The sequence below is a fragment of the Pistacia vera genome, unplaced genomic scaffold (assembly GCF_008641045.1).
Source record: "Pistacia vera cultivar Batoury unplaced genomic scaffold, PisVer_v2 Contig74, whole genome shotgun sequence".
Lineage (NCBI taxonomy): Eukaryota > Viridiplantae > Streptophyta > Magnoliopsida > Sapindales > Anacardiaceae > Pistacia > Pistacia vera.
Window position 1 is genome coordinate 334,348 of NW_022196601.1, and position 23,002 is coordinate 357,349.

The window sequence follows — 23,002 nt, forward strand, 5'->3', positions numbered from 1 at the left end:
AATCAAATCATATTAACCAAAAATCTATCATAAATCATAACAGAACACATTCATTACCAAACTTTTCATCCAAATCCAAACTTGATATGGTAAGAGTTGGTATGAAGACAAGTGGATGAGTTAAAAACTTAGTATCTAAACGCGTTATGTTGAACCAATTCGAGAAATTGGAGAGCAAGATCATATAAAAGGGCACTTTGGTCTTTAGGAACGTAATAATGGTTAATATTGAATAATAAGAAATAATATGATTAATTACAATAAGGCCCATAATTATTAGGTATAATAACTTACATTACCACCCGCCAATTACCAGTGAATAACTAAACATAGAGAGTGATAACGAAGCATCAAAACGAAGAAGAAAATGGAGAAAAGAGAAGACTTGAAGTGAATTTTACCCTACTTGTCATTGTTGGTTAGATCATCAACTCTTTTTTGGCCATCCAAAGTAGTCGAAGTTCTTAAATCAATGTCGAAAGGACCCGAAAACAGCCGGGTCAACTCAAGAGAAGTGCTTTCTGTGGCGATTTGTGATATCAAAAGCTCGTTCTTTCTCTTTGAATCTCTCGCTCCTTTGGCCCTCAATGGTTGCACGCTTTTCTTTGATGATGTAATTCTTTCTCTCCTTAAAAAAGATCGGAATTTTTTGTTTGGGTTAGTATTGAAATGAGTTTAATGAATTTTATGTTAATGGGTATGATTTTTACTTGAGTGTTTTTGGGTTATAGTTCGGATTTAAAGAGAGTTTTAAGAACATTCGGTTAATGGGTATGTATTTTACTAATTTTTTTTTCTTTTTTTCTGGTTTGATGAAGGTATTGTTGTTGATGTTTCAATGGGAAGGGGATTTTGTGTTCATGGGTATGTTTTTCACTTGAATTTTGTTGGTTTATTTTCTTGTGGTTAATGTGATGTGAAATTTACGAGTTCTGTGTCACGGTTATGTTTAATAGTTTGAATGTGAAGTGAAATTTATGAGTTTTAGGTTGATGGATATGGTTTTTCCGTACAATTATGAAGAACTTATTGGCTAGAATCATGATGTATGTCAAAATCTCTTTTTGAAGAGAATTTGGATGAGCACAGGATATTGGTGAACTGTTTGACGAATAGCTAATTACATAAAGATTTTATTATCTCTGAAGCTGAATAAGGAGGTTTTATGCAGCTTATATCTTGGGCGGAATCAACAAAATGGTTCTTCCAGCACTAGCAAGTTTTCTCTTGCAGTTGCCCTCTCTATTAGAAATTCACTATCAAAATGCAGATGATTTTCTTGGTAAATATGGCATCCAAACATGTCTCAGCATATTGGGTCCACAAGAAGCAGGCATAGTGTTCCCCAGCCAGGTACACGATTGTTAGGCACACGATTCAGTGCACTCTCAAAGCTAAGATATATTGGTATTTTAGGTCTACTAAAAAATTGCTATATATAAGTTGCATAAATGCTGCAAAACTTGATATTTCCTGTGTCATATAATCTATCAGGTAAGAGACCACCTTATCATCTTAAAAATTGTTTCTTGGGCCTTTTCCAGTAGTTTCATTGCTTATTCTTCTTCGCTTTCGGTTGTTTTTCTAATATGGCATAATCATTGATAGTTTAAATATTGCTTTTCAGGAATTGATTGTTGCTCTTCTCACATGCTCTTTCTTTTGTTTGTTCCATCTTCCAACCATCAACTTTCATGAATTGTTTATGTATGTAACCTTAATCTTTTTTTAGTGGACCATTTGAACTATATCATGTATCTGTATCAGATATATCATATTGAAATATGGATATTCCAATATGTGAAGTATTTAGGCTCGTGGATATTTGCATAGTGTGATGGATAGAGTGTCTTGCACCGATGGCTAAGATTTGAAATTAATTACAATTTGCATAAATATTATTATTAATTGTTGTAGTAAACAAATATTAGGAATATCCATGCTTACCAGATTGTTTTAATGTCTCAGTATGAGCAGCTGTTAATTTTTTTTTTTTACAGAAAGTTCTACTTCATGAGTTAGCTACTTCGTGTTATGGCTGATTTGATTTCAATGGGTTTGGGTGTATCCCATGAAATCAATTGATTTCTTCTTCAGTTTGGTTTCTTTTGTTTGAAACTCCTACAAATGTCTACTTTTGACAACTTTATTTTTTAATTTCTCGAAGCTAGTAAACGAATTGTGTAAAACTTTCATCTTTTGTAGGAGTCTATATGAAAGTTACAGTGAAAACCAAGAAAATAAAATAAAGTGCATTGTACATTATTTTGAAAGGATATCCTCATGTATGCCTATTGGCTCTGTCTCATTTGAGCAGTAGGTTCTTCCTTTAGACCATCATCCTTAATTCCTCTTTATATCATGAAGCTTACACGTGGAGCAAATCCATCGTACCCTTCTGCCCTTTTGAGGTAATTCAAGATACTTCTATAATCTATTGTCTTCAATTTTATTTGTTTAGTTTCACACATTTTAGTTATTGATAAGGCAATTTTATACTTTGTAGGCTTATAGTTTAGGCTCAATAGAAGATCACCCCACCAATGCTCTTCAAGTAGATTTTGCAAACAAGTATATTGGAGGTGGTGCACTTCACAGGGGGTGTGTGCAGGTAAAATTTTCTTATTAAATATTAAGATTGTAGAGTCCTTCATGGTTCGTGCCTAATTAGGTATTTTTCAGCACCTATATTTCAGTTTATTTTCCAAAAATTTGTTCCTTTGGCATGCATGCCTTCTCTTTGAAGTTGCTTTCTTGCAACATGTATGTCTTCATGTATTAGCTTACGCGTTTTAATTGATTCTTATCCTTTCATTATTATACTTAAATGATTAAAGTCTTTTTCCCTAAAAATTGGCTATATCAAGCATATGTACAAGAATTATTTTTAATCGACTTGTGTTGTAGTTAATTATCTGATCATTGTATCATCTTTACATGGTGTACGTATGCCTCGTCATTTCGTTTTTCTGGTGATCATGTGGATAAAAGGAATGTTGATGTTTTTCGAAAACGTAAAACGAGGATAATTGATGTGGATGCATTATGCTGGCCTGGAAGGAAATAATATGCGCTAAAATACCTCCTTCGATATGTAAATTTTTGTTTTGAACACCTCAAATACATAGGACAAATTAATTAGAGAATACATGTCAGTTTCATTAGAAACCTCAAATTGGTCTGAATATTCATCCAAGTTACTGATTTGATGAGTGATGTCGCTCTCAAGTCACATCTTGCATACTTCATCTAGTTCAAAGGACTTTCTTTCTTTCTTATGGGTTTATGAAGTTTGTTCCTATATCTAGAAGGATTAGACACAAGACAAAAGTAAAAAGGGTTTATGCCATCTCATTCTTTAAAATCTGCAGATTTTTTTCTTTATTTTCTTTCTTTGTTAGTCAAATATTATTATGTACTTCAACTTGTTTCTTTTGATGGGGAGACAAATAAGGCTCTTTGTGGGCTTGTTGATCAATCTAAATTTAGTCAATATGAAAGACTTTTTTCAGACATGTTGGACTAGCTTTTCTAATTTGATGTAAATGTAGAATAAATTGATCTTGCTTCTGTACACTGAGTTGTCAGTTTCTAAAACAAAAGGATTCTCTAGGGATTGTGACTGGGGATTGGGGATGTGGTGCTTTTTGGGGAGATCCTAAGCTGAAGGCCATAATTCAGTGGCTTGCTGCTTCACAGGTAATAATTCTTATAAGAATACTGTAAAGGCACGTTATATATATAAATAGTTCGTCTCTCTTGAAAACTTCTTGATTTTTTTTAGTTGCGGATTTGAAATCTCGTTGGCAAGAGTTAATTCTTATGTGTGAGAGTTGATAGGAGTTAATGAAATTTTCTCATATGTTCATAAATATGTATCACCAAGATACTCAATATTTTGTGTTGGATGGAAGGGGTTGTAGACCAAACCTTAATTTCTACTCAATATATATATAGCTCGTCTCTCCTACAAACTAAAAAATTAATATTTTTCTTTTAGGCATTAAGACCTTTTATGTCATACTATACATCTGGCATGGATGCATTACAGAACCTGTGTGAGACATAGGGTTTGAAGAACAATTGAGAGAAGAATCGAGAGAAAAATAAAACTTGAACTGAGAATTTGTTATTAGTTGACTTACAGCTTAATTGAAAGAGTAAAGTACAAGTGATGACAGTTTTATAACTAGAAAATTCTTAACATTAAACGGCAGCACTATAACTTTCTAATTGCAACAACACTTCAAGACTTCAGATTTGGGTCTTCAAGGCAGCACTTCATAATGGAAAATATATTCAGCATTCCCCCTCAAGCTAAACTGGGTTTCCAGGTTTTAGCTTGACCTTTTCCTTATCATCAATCTGCAATACCCACTCTTCAACTAGACAATTTTTGTAACAACACCATTCAACAACCTATCATGAATGAAGAACCCGATGGTGAAAAAAAAATAATTTGCTTTGGATGAAGAAACTGTTCCAATTCCTGTGCCTACATTGAGACCCTGCCATTGCAATTCCCAAGCTTCACATTCCTCTTATCATCACAACAAATTCATGGTGCCATAGAATGAGACCACAAGTTTTTGAAGCAATGATCTAGTGGTTTCTGGCCTTAAAACCTTCAGAATTTGTCCAAATTTTCTAGCCATGTTGGAGTTAATGAACTTAATTTTCCAATCCTGTTACTAGATCACCTGCAAAACAAAGAGAAAGAATGAGATTGACACAAATGAAAAAAAAAAAAAAGTGAAACAGTTAATACAAGAGGTTCAATTACAACTTACAAATTACTGAAGTAAAGCCTAGAAGTTACTGGGTAAGTCATGCTTTTTAGTCTCATCAATTTTCTTAAGGAGATTTCTTGACATGTATTCTATTAAAGGTGTTTTTCAGCAATTCGAACTGCAGATGAGTTATCAAAAAGATGGCTTTCTTTTATTATGGAGCTTCTAAGCCCTGTTTGAGTGGTGTTGAAAGTAGCTAAGAAATGATTCCATTTGCTGTCATCAACAATCCGACAAACTAAAACTATTGGAATTGTTCACAAGGATGTTACTATGAAAATACCTTGTATATGAGCACTAATTAATTGTGGTGTATAGAATACCTTGTATATGAGCACTAATCTTTACTTGGGATATTGCCTTGTTCATGATATTAGCACACTTTTAGTACTATTACTAGTTAGCAGAAAACTTATCAGCTCAAATATAAGACATTAAGCATCATATTCACGGAGTAGATGATNCCCCCCCCCCCCCCCCTCCCCCCCTCTCTTTTTTTGGAGAGCCACCTTGTCCTCAAGGTGGAAGAGAGGAAATTGTTGATTGATGAGGTCATATGCTTCCCAGGTGGCTTCAAACGAGGGTAGGGTTTGCCATTTTATAAGCACCTCTTTAGTACCATCCAATAAAGAGCGGACTGCTAAAACAGATTCTGGCTGGACCATGAGTTCCAAGTCTTCAATGAGGCATTGGGGAAGAGGCTGGATCAAAACGGAGTTGTGTAGGCTACCCTTGAGCTGAGACACATGGAAAACTGGGTGTATGCGAGCGGTTGATGGCAAATTCAGTCGATATGCAACCTGTCCAATTCGTTCTATGACTGGAAAAGGACCATAAAAACGAGGGCTTAGTTTCTCATTATGTTTCGTGGCCAAGGATTTAAACCTATAAGGCTGGAGTTTCAGAAACACATGATCCCCTGGCTGAAAAGTTACATCTCGGCGGTGAAGATTCGCATTCTCTTTCATGTGCCCTTGAGCAACGGATAAATTCTGTTTAAGCTCTTCCAATATGGAGTTACGCTCTCGGACATCTATTGATTCACTGCCTCTACCACAGACGGACAATCGGTGAACTTGAGTAGAGTAGGAGGATCCCTGCCGTAGAGAGCCTTGAAAGGGGTCATTCGAGTGGAACTGTGGTACGTTGTATTATACCAAAACTCTGCCCACGAAAGCCAACGGGACCAATGCTTGGGTTTAGAGCTACAAAAGCACCGCAAGTAGGTCTCCACACATCTATTCACTACCTCTGTTTGACCATCTGTTTGTGGGTGGTAGACGGAACTGAATTTCAGTGTAGTACCTGATGCCTTGAAGAGTTCTTGCCAGAATTGGCTAATAAAGATCCTGTCTCTGTCGGAGACAATCGACTTAGGGAAACCATGGAGCCTTACAATTTCTGATACAAAAAGGGCTGCCACCTCTTTGGCATTGTAAGGATGGCACAGAAGGATGAAGTGACCATATTTGGTGAGTCTATTGACCACTACTAGAATGGTATCGTGGCCCCAAGACTTAGGTAGCCCTCCAATGAAATCCATGCTAATATCCTCAAATACTTGAGTGGGAATGGGTAGGGGTTGGAGAAGGCCGGCTGGTTTACGGGCTGAGTGCTTATTGAGTTGACAAACAGTACATCGCTTCATAAATTCTTGGACATCCTTCTTGATCCCTTCCCAAAAAACAAGGCTGGCCACTCTTTTATACGTGCGAAAGAACCCCGAATGCCCGCCACTTGGGCTACCATGGAACTCCTCAAGCAGCTTGGGAATGAACTTGGAACTTTTTGGAAGCACAATTCTGTTTTTGTAAAGTAGGCAGCCTTTTCGGAGATGGTAGTAGGGTTTACTGGTAGGGTCGAACAACAGATCCTGCATAATGAGTTGCAGCTTCGGTTCCTATTGAGCTTCAGAAGCTAATTCATCAAAGTCTAAAAAATGGGTCACGGATATGGCAGTTAGCTCACTTACCTCCTCTCTTCGGGATAATGCATCTGTCACTTGATTGGATGATCCTGGTTGGTAGTGAATTTCGAAAGACAACCCCATAAGTTTTGAAATCCACTTCTGCTGTTCTGGAGTTTTTACCTGCTAGTCCGTTAAAAACTGAAGGCTACGCTAATCTGTCCTAACAATGAACTTACGCCCAATGAGATAGTGATTCCATTTGTGAACAGCGAATACTATAGCCATGAGTTCCCGTTCATACACCGATTTCTGTTTTCCTTGACAAGAAAAAGCCTTACTAAGGAAGGCAATTGGGCGTGATTTCTGGACTAAAACAGCCCCCATTCCTTGCCCCGAGGCATCAGTATGTACTTCGAATGGTAAATCAAAATCAGGAATAGCGAGCACCAGAACTGTTGTCATTGCTAATTTGAGGGCGTCAAATGCCTTTTGAGCAGTTTCAGTCCATGTGAAAGAATTTTTCTGAAGAAGTTGTGTTAATGGTTGTGCAATCAGTCCATACCCCTTGACAAAACGACGGTAGTAGCCCGTTAGTCCCAAGATCCCCTCAACCCCTTTATGGTACGGGGCGCTAGCCAAGACAACATCGAGTCAATCTTCTGCGGTTCAGCTTCCACCCCTTTTGCTGAAATCAGATGGCCTAATTATTCAAGTTTCGGTTACGCAAATAAACACTTCTTGCAGTTGACAACTAACTCATTTACCTTGAGGATCTGAAAAACTTGACGAAGGTGTTCCAAATGGGAGTACAAATCTGGACTGTAAATAAGTATATCGTCAAAGAAAACCAGGACAAACTTCCTTAAAACTGGCTTGAAGATGGTGTTCATTAAGGCCTAAAAAGTAGAAGGAGCGTTCGCCAATCTGAAAGGCATGACTAGGAACTCATAGTGCCCCTCATGAGTTCGGAAAGCTGTCTTAGCTATGTCTTCTTCCTTGACTCTGATCTGATGGTACTTGGATTTCAAATCCAATTTAGTAAAAATCGTAGCTCCGGCCAGTTCATCCAATAATTCTTCGATTGAGGGAATGGGGAACTTATCCGGGATCGTGAGGTTGTTCAAGGCGCGGTAGTCCACACAAAAGCGCCAACTCCCGTCTTTCTTCTTCACTAGTAAAATAGGACTAAAGAAAGGACTGGTACTGGGCTGTATTAATCCTGCGATCAACATCTCCCCAACTAATCTCTCGATTTCATTTTTCTGGACATAAGGATATTTATAGGGACGTATGTTAGGGGGTTTGGCCCCCTCCTGGAGGATTATGGCATGGTCTGTGGGTCTTTTGGGAGGTAGTTTGGTAGGTGGGTTAAAGACTTGGCTGAATTCTTCCACCACTTCTAGGGCTCCCGGGTCCATTTGTTCCACTTCTATAACATTTTTGCTCTCGATGGCACAAAACTCAACTACATATCCAGCTCCTGTGTTTTATACAAATTTCAGCATGGCTTTGAGTGATACACCGGTTTTTACTAAAGAAGGATCTCCCCTTAATGTGACCTTCCTTCCTTCTCAGACGAATGCCATAGTCAGGTTTTTCCAGTTAGCACACATGCCTCCAAGAGTGCTCAGCCACGCAACCCCTAATACGACATCAGCTCCATCTAATTCAAAAGGAAAAAAATCTTGTTATATCTCTATCCCCTGTATCTTCATCGCAATTTTTCTGCAAATTCCCTCTCCCCTAATCGTGAAACCGTTTCCCACCATGACTCCGAAAGCCTTCCCCTTCTCCACACTCAAACCCAACCTGTGTACCAAATCATGTGAAATAAAATTGTGGGAAGCCCTACTATCAACAAGCACAATTACCTCCTCTGTTCCCAATAAGCCTCTGAGCTTAAGAGTCTTGTCTGAGGTCATCCCCACGATGGAGTTTATAGACAGAGCCAGTGGATTACCTTCTGAGGTGGGTTCATCGTCAATCTCCTGCGTTATCTCTTCTTTCTCTAGATCTTCTTCTTCTTCTTCTTCCCACAATAACAAAAGCTGTAGAGACTTATTTTTACACCGATGGTTAAGGCCAAACTTCTCATCACAGCGAAAACATAATCCTCTCTCACGTTTATACTAGATGTCGGCCTCCGTTAGTCGACGAAATCCATCACTTCTGAACTGCGTGGGTCCTCCTTCCATGGGTTCCCCTGCGCCCCGCCCCCCCCCCCCCCCCCCCCCCCCCCCCCCCTTTCCCAGCTTCGATTTTGCACTCTCACCCCCTGTAAGGTTTTTGCATTTTTCGTCGTGGTGTTCCACCCATTTTTGTGGTTATGACTTAGATCTGGATTTGACGAAACTCGGTGGTAGAAGTCTGATTTTTGGGTCTGGTTGGTCTGGTTATGCGTTTGGTATGGGTAAGTTCTATTAATTTTGGGTCGGGTCTTTTCTAAGACCCAATTTCTCTCTTCAATGCAATGGGCCTGCTCAATTAATTCCATTAATGTTTTGGGCCTGCACAATCTCAAATCAGCCCGCAATTCCTCCTTCAACCCATTTGAAAAAATACCTATGAGGAGGTCTTCTCCTACCTCACGCAAAGGAGCTGACAATGCCTCAAATTGTTCCCTAAACTCAGTCACAGTCCCTGTTTGTTTTAGAGCTACCAAAGCCTTGTAGGTTGTTCCCTGGTGTGAAGGTCTGAAGCGTTCTACTAGCGCTGTCTTGAACGAGCTCCACGAGAGTATCGGTGCTCGGGTATCAACCCACTAATACTAGTTCAACGCGCGTCCTTCCATACAAACAGCCGCTGCATCCACCTTCTCCGCTTCCTGGAATTGGTTCATCTGGAAATATCTTTCGGCTCTAAAAGTCCATCCTGGAGGATCTTCGCCATTGAACACAGGTAGTTCCAGTTTTTTCCCTTTACGGTCCTCTTTGATATTTTTGATTCCCTTCAATTGATCAAGGTTATTGGATCTTTCCGGTGTCTCGTCTCCTTCTTTTCCCGTATTCTTACTTTCGTCCTTCTCATCTCTACTCTTCGTCCATTCCCGTAGCTCAAGAAGGTACCCCTTAATGCTACCCATTTCTTCTTTCATGTTACCCATCTCCTTCTCAATTCTGTTAACTCTTTCTCCATTTTTGCTTTTACCATTACCCAAACACTGGCTCTGATACCAAATTGATGGGACCCCAGCAAAAACAATCAAATATTCACACACAGAGTACCCAGAAAGTTAGGAAACAAACTGTAAATCTGTGCTCAAATATAAGACATTAAGCATCATATTCACGGAGTAGATGATCTAAAAAGGCCAAATCTCTTCTTATGTTTCTCTCTGTTTTTAATGATCTCTCTTCCTTCCTATAATATAATTATATCAAAATGTCTAGCTTCAACTTTGATGAAATCAGCTTGACTAATACATGCTGCATAAAAAAATTGTAATGACTTTATCATAGCCCCGATGACTGCATACTCTGTTTAGAAAGTAGTGGCAATAAGACAATCACACACATAAGAACATCAAATTTACGTGGTTTGGCAAAATCATGCTTACATCCACAAGATATAAGTCAAATGACTGAATTGAAGAATAATAGTACAAATCTAATACACTCATGTTGAACCCAAACCCAGAACCTGAACCCAAACCCTCATACACCCATCTCTCACTTTCTTTAACACTCTCCCACTTTATGCACACAAATCCAAAAAATGAAGTCCTCCCAACTCACAATTCTCACTCTTTACCTATACAATGTTGTAACAACATCACGGACCAGCCAATATATAATCGAAGAAGCTGGCGATGGTGAAAACATTAATTTGCTTTTGGATGAAGAAACTATCTCAATTCCTTTGCCTACACTGATGCCCTGCCATTGCAATTTTTCAGGCTTCACATTCCTCTTATCATCACTATAAGTTCATGGTGCTAGATCACCTGCAAAACAAAGAAAAATGAATTATGAAATTGACACAACTGTAAAAATACTTGAAACAATTGATAAAAGAGTACAATTACAACTTATAAATTTCTGAAGTAATTTAATGTTTTTCAATCTCATCCATTTGCTTCAGGAGATTTCTAGCCCTGTCTTCCCTTTTCCTTTCTTTCTATGAACTATTGATTAACAAGGGAAAAATATCAATATTTGTGTTGCAACTAGGCAAACCAACAACAAATAACGCAACTTTGAGAGCATTTCGATTGAGAAATTACTTAAGGAATGTGAGACCATTTAGTTGGTTTGGTAAGGACTTGAAGTTATCAGATCCAACAAGACTTCTTTGGCAAAATATATAAGTTGAACACCTTCTAATCCCCAAAGTTCATGAGATGAGATTATAGAGATTTTTATTCTCTGACCCTGCAGAATAGACATGAACTTGTCGTCATTATTTCGAAGATCTCAAAATGTACAATAATTTCTTATCCAAGTTGGAAATGTCATACCACCAGAAACTGATTGATCACATAAGCTACGATAGAAATGACATAAGCTAGACATTTTATTCAAGTCTTCCATCCAAGGTGACATATCACTCCCTTGAAGTTGTGTTGATTTCATCTTGACATTCTTAGGAATCACCTTGAATATTAACGAATACAAAATAAGAAGACATGCTTTCTTGGAATAAAAGGGCAATGATGTTGGGAAAATGTAAAAATGAGACTACATAAAAGGATTGAGAAAAAAATATCTCACGTGCTTGCATTACATGAACATTGACTAGTTGTTCTGCTTTAGCAAGATATATAGAGGTCCATTACTTGGTTTTCTCCCATCATTTGGTGGACTCCATATGCAAATCCAAGAGTAAGGTACAATATGTGCAATTAGATAGGCGAAAGAAAATGATTAGGGATCATCATTTGTTAAGAGTTTAGATATATAAAAACAGTGTGAAATATACTTACATGAAGTTGGAGAGGAAAATTTTAAGCCGTCCAATGAATCCTACAATGTTAATCTAAGTGTAGGGATCCTGTATAGTATTGTTTCCATAGAGAGTAAATAATCATTCCTTAAATAAGCTATAAAAAATTTTTGATGGATTTCATAACATCTCTTTGCACAAAACAAAAACAAGGAGACAACAATAAAGAAATTATACATAGAAGCAGAAAAATGCACCTTGATTAACATTTGCAACAGCTAGAAGCTCCAAACTCTGTATTGTAATTTTAGCAAGGAATCCACAGCTCCAAACCTAAAGCCAGGAGTTAGGTTCTAAAAGTGCAAGTAGACATACCAGTTATTAAAGTTTAGATATGGAAAAATTAGACATGCCAGAAGTTAGGTTCTAACAGTTGCTTACGTGAACATGGAGACAACGACACTTGAAGAAAAATGAATCTGAAGGAAAAACTTCATGCCAATGCAATTGTAGAACCCAAATCTGGAAAACATAGTAGCAAGGATATTTAGCATATGTTTTATCAAAAATTGCAGATATTGCTTACTTTTGATAACCTTTGAACCACAAGAGTTGAGAAAATCTATGAGATGACAAAGTAGTGAAGTTTTGGAACAGAAAAACCACTTTCAATTTGCAAGTATTCTGCTATCAAAATGCCATACTCTACTTCTGAAAGTACACTCGATGAACGTTTTTGAATAGTTGTGAGTGTAGTATTATTCTTAAATTAATGATATTAGCATAATTTTAGTGTTATTACTAGTTGGCAGAAAAATTATGAGCTCGAATGATTGCATATTCTCCTTTTATGCTTTGCTTTGTTTTTAATGGTCTCTGTTCTTTCCTATAATATAATTATCACAAAATGTCCAACTTCAACCTTGATGAAAGCAGCTTGATTAACACATGTTGCATAAAAAATTGCATTGACTTTACCATAGCTCAAATGACTTTCATACTCTGTTTAGAAAATAGGATTTGAATAAGAGATATGAAAAATAAAGAGGCCAATAAGACAATCACACACATAAGAACACCAAATTTACGTGATTTGGAAAAATTATGTTTACATCCATGGGATATAAATCAAATGACTGAATTGAAGAATATAATACAAATCTAATACACTCATGTTAAACCCAAACCCAAACCCGAACCCAAAACCCTCGTACACCCATCTCTCACTTTCTTTAACACTCTCCCGCTTTTATACACACAAATGCCAAAAAGCGAAGTCCTCACGATTCACAACACTCACTCTTCACCCGTATAATTGAAGAAGCTAGTGGTGGTGAAAACATTAATATGCTTTAGATGAAGAAACTGTCTCAATTCCTTTGCTTATATTGCTGCCCTGCCACGGCAATTCTTCAGGTTTCACATTCCTCTTATCATCTCAATAAGTTCATGGTGCCATGGCACCACGATGAGGCCCAAGTTTGTGAAGCAATGATCTAGTGGTTTGTGGCTTTAACCCTCTTCAGGTTTTCTCCAAATCTCTAGCCATGTTGGTGTTAGTGAACTTAATTTTCCAACCTTGCAGCCAGATCACCTGAAAAAAAAAAAAAAAAAAGAAATTGACACAACTGTAAAAATACGTGAAACAATTGATACAAAAGTACAATTACAACTTACAAATTTCCGAAGTGATGTAATGTTTTTAAATCTCATCCATTTGCTTTAAGAGATTTCTTGCCCTGCCTTCTCTTTTTTTTCCTTTCTACAAGTTGATTAACAAGGGTCAAATATCAATATTTGTGTTGCAACTAGGCAAACCATCAACAAATAACAAATTTTTAAAGCGTTTCTAATAAGAAATTACTTAAGAGATGTGAGACCGTTTAGTTGATTTGGTAAGGACTTGAACTTATCAGATCCAGCAAGCCTTCTCTAGCAAAGATATATAAGCAGAACACCTCCTGATCTCCAAAGTTGAATAAATGAGATACTAGAGATTTTTACTCTCTTATCCTGCAGAAAAGACACGAGCTTGTCATGTTTTAAAGATCTCAAAATGTACAAGAACTTCTTATCCAAGTTGGAAAATTCTTACCACCATAGAAACTGATTGATCATAAGCCAATGTAGAAATGACATAAGCTAGACATTTTATTCAAGTCTTTCATCCGAGGTGACACGTGACTCCATTGAAGTTGCATTGATTTCATCTCGACATTCTTAGGACTCACCTTGAATATTAACAAATACAAAGTAAGAAGACATGCTCTCCTGGAATAAAAGGGCAATGATGGTGGAAAAAATAAGAGGACCGAAAAAGAATATCTCCACGGGTTGCCTCGATGAACGTTGACTAGTTGTTCTGCTTAAGCAGGATATATTGAGGTCCATACTCTGTTTTTTCTCATCATTTGGTGGACCCATATGCAAATCCAAGAGTGAGGTCCAAAATGTGTAATTAGATAGGCAAAAGAAAATGATTTGAGATCATCACTTTTTAAGAGTTTAGATATATACAAATGTTGTCAAATATACTTACAAGAAGTTGGAGAAGGAAAATTTTAAGCCCTCCAAATGACTTCTGCATTGTTAATCTAAGTGTACGATCTGCCATAGTGTTGTTTGCATAGAGAAAGTAATAATGGTTTCTTAAATAAGCTATAAAAAATCCTAATGCTTTCACAACATCTCTTTGCCCAAAACAAAAACTGTGCACCTTGATTAACAGTTGAAACAGCTAGAAGTCGAAATTATGTATTGTAGTTTCAACAAGGAATCCAAAGCTCCAAACCTGAAGCCAGGAGTTAGGTTTAAAAGTGCAAGTAGACATGCCGTTATTAACATTAGATCTAGAAAATTAGACATGCCAAGAGTTAGGTTCTAACAATTGCTTAAATGAAGTTGGAGATGTGGCACCTGAAAAAAAAATGAATCGAAGGAAAAAATTCATGCCAATAGTAGAACCCACATCTAGAAAACATAGTAGCAAGATCTTTAGCAGATGTTTTTATCAAAATTGCACATATTGCTACTTTTTGTTACCTTTGAACCACAGGAGTTGAGAAAATCTATCAAATGACAAAGTAGTGAAGTTTTGGAACAGAGGAACTACTTTCAATTTCAAGTATTTTGTTATCAAAACAACAAAAAGTAGAATTAATAATCGTAGAATGGTTCAGCTGTTAGAATTGACAGACCAAAATTGAAAAAACGAAACAAGAACATGAATAATTTACTTGTATTAAGAATTCCAGAAATTAGGATTTGTTCAAGTTCAAAGTTTTTCTTTTCAGTTACGTTTCACACACAAAGAGTGCCCAAATGCAGAATGGTACAGAGTACAAGATAACAATCAATTTACTGAAAAAAATAAAAATTTAATCATAAATATTTGTGACAATAATTTATGAAATTAGTAAATTTGGATTTGAATGTCAGATACAAGGTATTATGTTCAAGTTGACTAACAAATATTATAAGAAAAATTTTAAAATTACCTGCACAAACCTCCACTGGTAGATTCTTGTTGATGATCATCTAGCAAGTTCAAATGAGATAATGACTTCGATCACTGAAAAATTAAGGCAGAAGCTCAAAAAATTCTCTATTAGATAAGAATCTAGATAATAGTAGAGTTGTAATTAAGAAAATGACAAACCTTGGTTAATCAGATGATTCATCGCTTTATTCCTCCTTTGAATTGAAGATCAATTTGCTATCTATACGAACCTTGGGAATGTGAGCAATCTTTGAGCAATATCTTTTTTTACCCTTGCTCCACTGTTTTGTTAGCAATGGACAATCTTCAACCTGTAAAGACAGAAGTGAGGATGGCAGACTTTGCAAGGATTTGAGTTTTGGGCATCCCCTAATTTCCAATTGTTCAAGGTTGCCTAGGGGAATGGATTTGAGCTTTGAGCAATCCTGAATGGCCAATCTTCTAAGAGAGGTGAGGTTGGTGAGATTTGGAATTGATTCGATCGTTGGGCAATTCTGAATGACGAATTCTGCAAGAGAGGTGAGGCTGCTGAGATTTGGAATTGATTCGATCCTTGGGCAATTCCAAATGACGAATTCTGTAAGAGAGGTGAGGCTGCTGAGATTTGGAATTGATTCAATCCTCGGACATTCCCTTATGCTCAATGCTGTAAGAGAGGTGAGCATTCCCTTGTCCTCTTGTAAAATGGATGTTGCATCTCCACCTAATTTGAGTCTAATTAAGCTTGTGGGAACACCTTCTCTAACCAACAATTTAGGACATCCTTCTATCATAAGAGAGTCGACACAAGAAAGATTTTGTAGACCTAGAGGTATGGATTCAAGATTTTCACAATCAACTAAATTAACACTCTTAAGACACGTGCTTCCTTCAAAGGACCCATCGATTGACTTTAGCTCTCCACACCATTTAATGAAGAGGAATGTAAGAGCCTTAGGTAAATACTGACATCTTGATAACGTTTTGAGCTCATAGCAGTAAAAAATATATATCTCTTGGAGTGTATCAGGCAACTGACGTGGTGATGTGCACGTGAGAGAATGGCACCCATCAATTCTTAATTCCTCGAGAAAGGAAGTACTTAAATCCATCAAAATTTCTAGTTTCTCACAATTATATATCCGAAGCGCTTTTAGAGATGAAGGTAGCATGCTACAATCAATGGATCTTAGAGAATTACATTCCCAAATAATCAATGTTTTCAGGTTCTTTAGCTTCAATCCTATAGGTAAGGATACTAGAGTTTGGCATTCGTGCAACCAAAGATCACTTAGATTGGGAAGAAAATTGGTGTTTTCAAAGAAAACAAAATCATTTTTACAATTCCATAATTCTAACTTTTTAAGGAAGGTGAGACCATGCATACCTCCCAGTGTTGATGACCTCTCAATATTAGGCAAATTTTGCCATGAATCCAAGATCTCATCACTGCCGTTAATTGCTAAAGTTTCTACTCTTTGGGATCCTTGCTTTAATTTACTTTCAACCTCTGAAATATTTGAAGTCCCTGGAGAATATTTCAGCCTTTCAAAATTAATTGAACTGCCATTGCACACCACTCCCTTACAATCATAATCAATACCTACTTCGCATTCTTCTGGCAAACTTGAGACTGATACCACCAACTTTGAACATTCCTGAATAACAAATCTTTCCAATGAAGGAAGATGATCAAGAAATTCTCCAGTAAGTTTGGGACATTCTTCAATGCAAAGTTCACGGAGCTGAGCTAATCTTTCAACATCTTCTTTTCCTCTCCAAGTGTCCCAATGTTCCCATTCTCGCAAATTCTTAAAACGAAGAACCTCTAATGACTTCAAAGGCGTTTGGAAATCTATTCTTTTTAGACTTGCCATTCCTTCGATGGTTAAGTCTTTAAGTGAGCTCAACATTTCAAGTGAAGGCAAGGATTGGCATTTTGCACAGTTTTCTAATTTTAGGACCACCAAATTAGAGACTGATGCTGGATCTTTGAACCAAGACGGGAAACTTTGACCACCATAGCGCTTGATTGTGAGTTTTGTTAAACTGCTTGGAGGTTTTAGCTTGTCAATTACATGCATTTCTATATCCTCTGTCCGTGAGTCCTCAAACAGTTGCTCTTCCCATTCTAGCAACAAGACTTTTAGATTGGTCTTATTGGTTAGTATTTGCCCCCCTATTTGCATTGGATCCGTCACATTCCCTAATTTGGAAATGCAAAGCTATCCTTGAAGAGAACTTAAACTCTTCAAATCTTCCAAATTCAAGCTCGATTCCTTCCCTACAATAAAGTTAGACAATACTCGGAGATTTTTCAACTCTTTCATTCTTGACGGCATCTCTTTCAATGAATTGTGACCACTTATATCAAGATGATATAAATTGATCAAATATCTCATGTTGAAAGGTAAATTCACAAGACGAGAACAACCTTTTAATAATAAAGTTTGCAAATTAAGTAATTGGCTTGTTGACTCAGGCAAACTTTTGATCATAGTATAAGAAAAGTTGAGATACCGTAGATGCATCAAACCTCCAATTGAATCAGGTAAATAAGTGATGGTGGATTTTTCTAAAGATAATACTCTCAACTTTTTTAACTTCGGTAACAAATAAAAAATAACCATAGCACTTATAAAATGGTTATCAAAAAAGTGATGAGGTCTCATGAATACCGGCAAGAATGTTCTTAAACTCTTAAGCTTTTCCAAGCCTATAAATTTCTTTTCACCATTAAATCGATCAGAAATATAAGAAAAATGACGCATTCTTTTAATATTTTGCGGTAGCTCGATAATGGCTTTCTCAGATCTAAAACTGAATTCTTTAAAAACAGATTCAGCTAAATCATGGATAAGATCATGCATTACATAATTGGAACTATGGCTACTTGATTTTTGTAAAAGTGATCTTGAACATAAACCGCGAAAATACTCACCAGCCTTATCGAATTGCTTATCAGATGATTGAACTATACCTTCTGCCATCCACAAAAGTACAAGTTCATTCTCCTTGAATTCGTAATCTTTAGGAAAAACTGCACAGTAGGCGAAACATCTTTTTAGATTCGAAGGAAGATAATGATAACTTAGCCTTAGTGCTGGGAGAATTTGATCACTTTTATCAGATGTACTCCATATATTGCTGTTTAATATTTTTTCCCAAGAATCCCACGGTTTAGAATGGAGAAGACCACCGAGAGTCTTTGCTGCTAGAGGTAGGCCTCTGCATCTTTGAATAAGTCCCTCACGAATCGAATGGTGAATTTCATGAGCCTCGGCCATGGAACCATCACCGAATGCATGTTCTTGAAACAATTGCCAACAATGATCATCAGATATTGGCTTTAAAGGATAAGTAACAAAGGATCTTGCTGCAGATGCAACATTTTCAAGGCGTGTTGTGATGATCATGGTGCTTCCGGGTGCACCAGCCTTGAAGGGAGCCTTGAGGATTTCCCATTGTCCATAGTCGTCACTCCAGACATCATCTAAGACCAGTAAGAATTTTTTCTGATTTACTGTGTCCCGCAATTTAAGTTGCACTTCATTTAAATGATTTGGAATAGAGGGTGAGGAGTCTATGGACTCAAGAATTGCCTTTGAAATTGTCAGAACATCAAAGTTGTTTGAAACACAGACCCATGCCTTTTTATCAAACTTAAAATCTTCCAGCACCTGCATGTGATTGTATATTTTCCGAGCAATCGTTGTTTTACCGATCCCTCCCATGCCGACGATGGCTATCACTCGAAAGTTGGCACCACTTGGTTGAGCGCTTTTCACCCTGTCAAGTAGTTTGGCTTCATCTTCAACTCTGCCATGAACAACCTGTTCAGGTGGGACGCTTGAAGTTTCCTCTGGTCTTTGCGGTGCAGCGACGTTACTTGATGTCCCTCCAGAAACTACTTGCATTTCATGTTCAGCTGATCTTTTCTGCTGCAGTTGCTCCAAGCGGCAAGTGATGTCTTTGATCTTGGACCCCATGTGAAAGGGACTAGGGAAAGAAGCACGGAGGCAGCTCATAACCTTGCTAGAGCTAGCCTGGTGTTCTGCCTTCAGTTTGCGTCGCGAAGCATGGTAGGCAAACTCATCCAGCAAGTCCTCCGCATCAAAAGCCCAGTCTTGAAGATTGTCAAGCCACTCTTTAACCCTTTTATCAGTCAGTTGCTTGTCTTCTGCATTGCCAAGAAGGTTTTCAACCATCTGCACCTTTTCCCCCAGCTCTTTGAGCTCTGAATCTACTCCAACAAGGTTCCGGGCAAAGTCCTGCACCTCCTTGGACTCCAATATCTTAAACAACCCCTTAAAGAGTTCAGAGACCACGGGCTCAACAACAAATTCCATGGTTTCGGTTGTTGAAAGAATGAAAAGATTGAAGATTGTAACAAGAAGAGAACGATGAGAGAAAGCAAGAGAAACTGGTTAATTTTCTATTAAGAGTGCTCAAAACTGAACTCAAAATACAAATATTTGGTGCGGGTACCACTAGAATATTTAATAAAGACTATAATTCGTAATCATAATATTTAATTAATTAAAGCAGTATAATATCAAGAATATTTGCAAAATTAATTAAGTGTGAGTGATGGTGTTCTCATTGGAAGTGGACTCTAATTTGCAAGTCTTGGTCAAGTAATCATAACCTGAAGTTTGTCCAATTTGATTGGTGAATGAATGTGACCAAAGATAATCAACAATTGTGATTCGAACCTAACTCTTGGCCTCAAGCCTTTACTAATCAGTCAATCCATTGTTGGTTTAACATTTTGTTGGGTCAGATAATTAATAGAGTTTGAATTGGTCCTAGATTGGATTATAATCTCGTAATACTTCAAGTTTGATGAAAAAATCACACACAACAATATTGGTTTAACATTTTACAAAATAATATTTCAAATTAAAAGAATTTAATTGTTGAAAGTAAATATGATTATGAGATTAATAATACTGACACTTTGAAAGCTTATATATGATTTCTTAAAATTAAAAATTATTGTATGGAGGACTATAAACATCTTAATATTCTAGTTTTTAGTGTGGGCACCATTAAAATAAGGTCCACTACATTATTATTAGCTTGAAAGGAAACATTCGCTTAACTACTCATATGGTATCATATTAATATGCATTAAGTAAAGAGGATGAAGTGACATAACCTTAATTAATTAATTAACTAAAATAATATAATATCAAGAATGCTTGCAACTTTAATCAGTGGATCAAATATTTCTTCTTTCTTCTATATATGAAGTCTTGCATTGATTAAGTTTAATTAAAGTAGATTTGGAAATTTACATGATGACTTATTATGGACTTGTAAAATGAATATTTATTGGAAATTTATAAATAAATAGCGACATATGTCCAATCCCACTCAAAATTTCAAAAACTAAATTCCAAGAATCTTTTAGTTTCCAAAATTATATAAATTGTATTTATTTATTTTCAAACTGTTCATAAAGAATTGATTAGATGAAATATATAATAAACTTCCTCTTGGGATCATTTAATTTTTTTTAAAGCCTTTATTTATAATTTTCATGAATTAATAATAACTATTTTAAAAGCGAATTTGAGAAGGGTTCATCGAAATAACTGTCCACCCCTCAAAACATTATAATCATAAAATAGTTTGAATTAATTTAATCTCATGTCTCACCCAAATATTTTTATTTACAACTGATTGAAAGAGCGATTCATTGACAAATAAATAAATAAAATAATTACAATGAAATTTAACTTATACGCTAGTAAATGATTCTTTAACAAATGTTATATTGTATACATTTTTGTCACAAATCGACAATTGCATATATTATTAAATAATTGTTTATTGACCTGTATTGTTTATTGTTTATCGAGAAGTAGGTGATTAATAATTCAAAACTTTTTTGAGAAACGGGAAAAAGAAGTGGACGGTACATTAAAAGCAGATAAAGCTAGAAATTAAAGGATGGGACAGAATGATTAATGAATTGAAGTGAATACTTTGGGTATTATGTTTGGGAGAACGACTTATACATACCTAATATTTGTCGAAACGATAAGTTGATATCCAAAAGGTTTTGAAATGACAAATGGATATCTTCTGTCATGTTCTGTTAGTGATTTTGATTAGATAATAGTGAAAAGACTAAAATACCCTTGAAAGTTTAATTTTTAGTTTTTTATAAATTTAAAAATTTCTAAAAAACCCCCTAGGTTTGCTAATTTGACTAAACACCTCAATATATAAAAGTTTTATAAAATAACAAAAACACCCCCGCCACCCTTGCAGTGCCGGATTCCGACCACCACCGCCGGAATCTGGCCGGAAAATTGTGTTACGACACAGACCCATCGGATCTGTGTCGTAACACACCGATCTGGCCTTTTCCGGCCAGATCCGCCTCGGATCTGGCCGGAAAAGGCCAGATCTATGTCTGGCCTTTTTCGGCCTCGACGGCCAGATCTGGCCTTTTCCGGCCAGATCATCCACGGATCTGGCCGGAAAACGCGAGATCGACGTGTTACGACACAGATCCGATGGGTCTGTGTCGTAACACAATTTTCCGACAAGTTTCCGGTCTTGACGGCCAGATCTGGCCGTAGATCTGGTCTTTTCCGGCCAGATCAGCCACGGATCTTGCCGGAAAATGAAAGATCTACGCGTTACGACACAGATCTGATGGGTCTGTGTCGTAACGCAATTTTCCGGCCAGATTCCGGCGGTAGTGGCCGGAATCTGGCACTGCGGGGGTGACGGGGGTGTTTTTGTTATTTTATAAAAGTTTTATATATTGGGGTGTTTAATCAAATTAGCAAACTTAGGGGGTTTTTTAGAAATTTTTAAATTTATAAAAAACTAAAAATTAAACTTTCAAGGGTATTTTAGTCTTTTCACTATTATCTAACCAAAATCACTAACAGAACATGACGGAAGGTATCCATTTGTCATTTCAAAACCTTTTGGGTATCAACTTGTCGTTTCGACAAACATTAGGTATGTATAAGTCGTTCCCCCTTTTATGTTTTCAATAAAAGAGATGTGTGGACTCCACAATACATATATGTCACTATTAACTGGTACTTCAAAGCCAACTATTAACTTTTTTTTGAAACCGTAAGTAACATGATTGATTTTAGAATAAAATGACCTTCTATTTGTTAACAAAATTTAGTAGCAAATAAGCTTTAATGCAAAAGGAAAATAAATTTTGGAAACTAATTTGCAAGTCTTGGTCAAGTTAATCATGAGAATTCAAGTTCAACAACTAATTTAGTATAATTAGAACCTTAATTAATTAAAAAAACAAAAAAGCAATATATATAATATCAAAAATTGTTGCTAATTTTGCTGAAGTCACTATGTTCTAATGGAAGACAGCTGTGTGGACCACGCAGTTCAATAATTCTAAGTTTTTTGACAATTAAACGAGAAAAAGAAGTGGATAATAGATTACAAGTGAAAAATAATATTATTTAAATGGAAGATGGGTCAATGAAAAAATAAAGTCATATTAATTTATATAATTAGTTTATTATATATATAATACTACTCAAAAACAAATAATTCTAAACTTTATAGATAATATGATAATAAAATAGTACTATATTTATGGATCACATTATGATGATTAATAACATAAGAAAATACGATAATCAATAACATAAAATTTAGTACTTTGGAGGGTATCTGAGAATAATACATTTTGATAATTTCAAATAAGAGTTTCATTAATTTCTTACTAAGAGGACAGATTGTGTGGCCAGGACTCCACCAGCCTATAGATAATGCTCCAAAGGACATACTGACACTGCCGGCCAGAAGACTGTAATTTTTATATATAGTCTTGATTTTTTTGAAATCCTGACCTGGATTCCTCTCCTCATGTAATTCCGCGGTGATGTTTGAGTTGTAGTGTGAAATGAACCACGTGAACCTGTAATAATGGACTCT

At 36.4% G+C, this 23,002-nt stretch overlaps 2 protein-coding genes, 1 long non-coding RNA gene and 1 pseudogene across 4 annotated transcripts; 1 reads left to right on the top strand and 3 right to left on the bottom strand.

The window, feature by feature from the left end:
• The first annotated feature begins 367 nt into the window (after positions 1-367).
• LOC116115453 lies at positions 368-2,640 on the top strand (annotated as a pseudogene).
• Positions 2,641-12,755: 10,115 nt separating this feature from the next.
• Positions 12,756-14,185, bottom strand: LOC116115410. Of its 2 annotated transcripts, none has more exons than XR_004125660.1 (4): positions 14,120-14,185; positions 13,445-13,593; positions 13,258-13,342; positions 12,756-13,174 (listed from the first exon to the last, which is right to left on the bottom strand). It is a non-coding gene; the product is annotated as an uncharacterized LOC116115410 (long non-coding RNA). The 2 variants fall into 2 exon arrangements; XR_004125661.1 differs by lacking the exon at positions 14,120-14,185 and adding an exon at positions 13,676-13,872.
• Positions 14,186-15,090: 905 nt separating this feature from the next.
• On the bottom strand, positions 15,091-17,674 carry LOC116115452 (disease resistance protein RGA2-like). Its single transcript, XM_031401609.1, has 2 exons — positions 15,239-17,674; positions 15,091-15,151 (listed from the first exon to the last, which is right to left on the bottom strand). The coding sequence occupies exon 1, from the start codon at positions 17,245-17,247 to the stop codon at positions 15,265-15,267; it is 1,983 nt and encodes a 660-aa protein (XP_031257469.1). The 5' UTR covers positions 17,248-17,674; the 3' UTR covers positions 15,091-15,151; positions 15,239-15,264.
• Positions 17,284-19,407, bottom strand: LOC116115423 (putative disease resistance RPP13-like protein 1). The gene has a single exon (XM_031401572.1). The coding sequence runs from the start codon at positions 19,405-19,407 to the stop codon at positions 17,284-17,286; it is 2,124 nt and encodes a 707-aa protein (XP_031257432.1).
• Positions 19,408-23,002: the final 3,595 nt, after the last annotated feature.

Excerpts from the sequence above, each read along its gene's own strand:
- LOC116115423 (XM_031401572.1), bottom strand. The coding sequence starts at position 19,407 with ATGGAATTTGTTGTTGAGCCCGTGGTCTCTGAACTCTTTAAGGGGTTG.
- LOC116115452 (XM_031401609.1), bottom strand. The coding sequence starts at position 17,247 with ATGCAAATAGGGGGGCAAATACTAACCAATAAGACCAATCTAAAAGTC.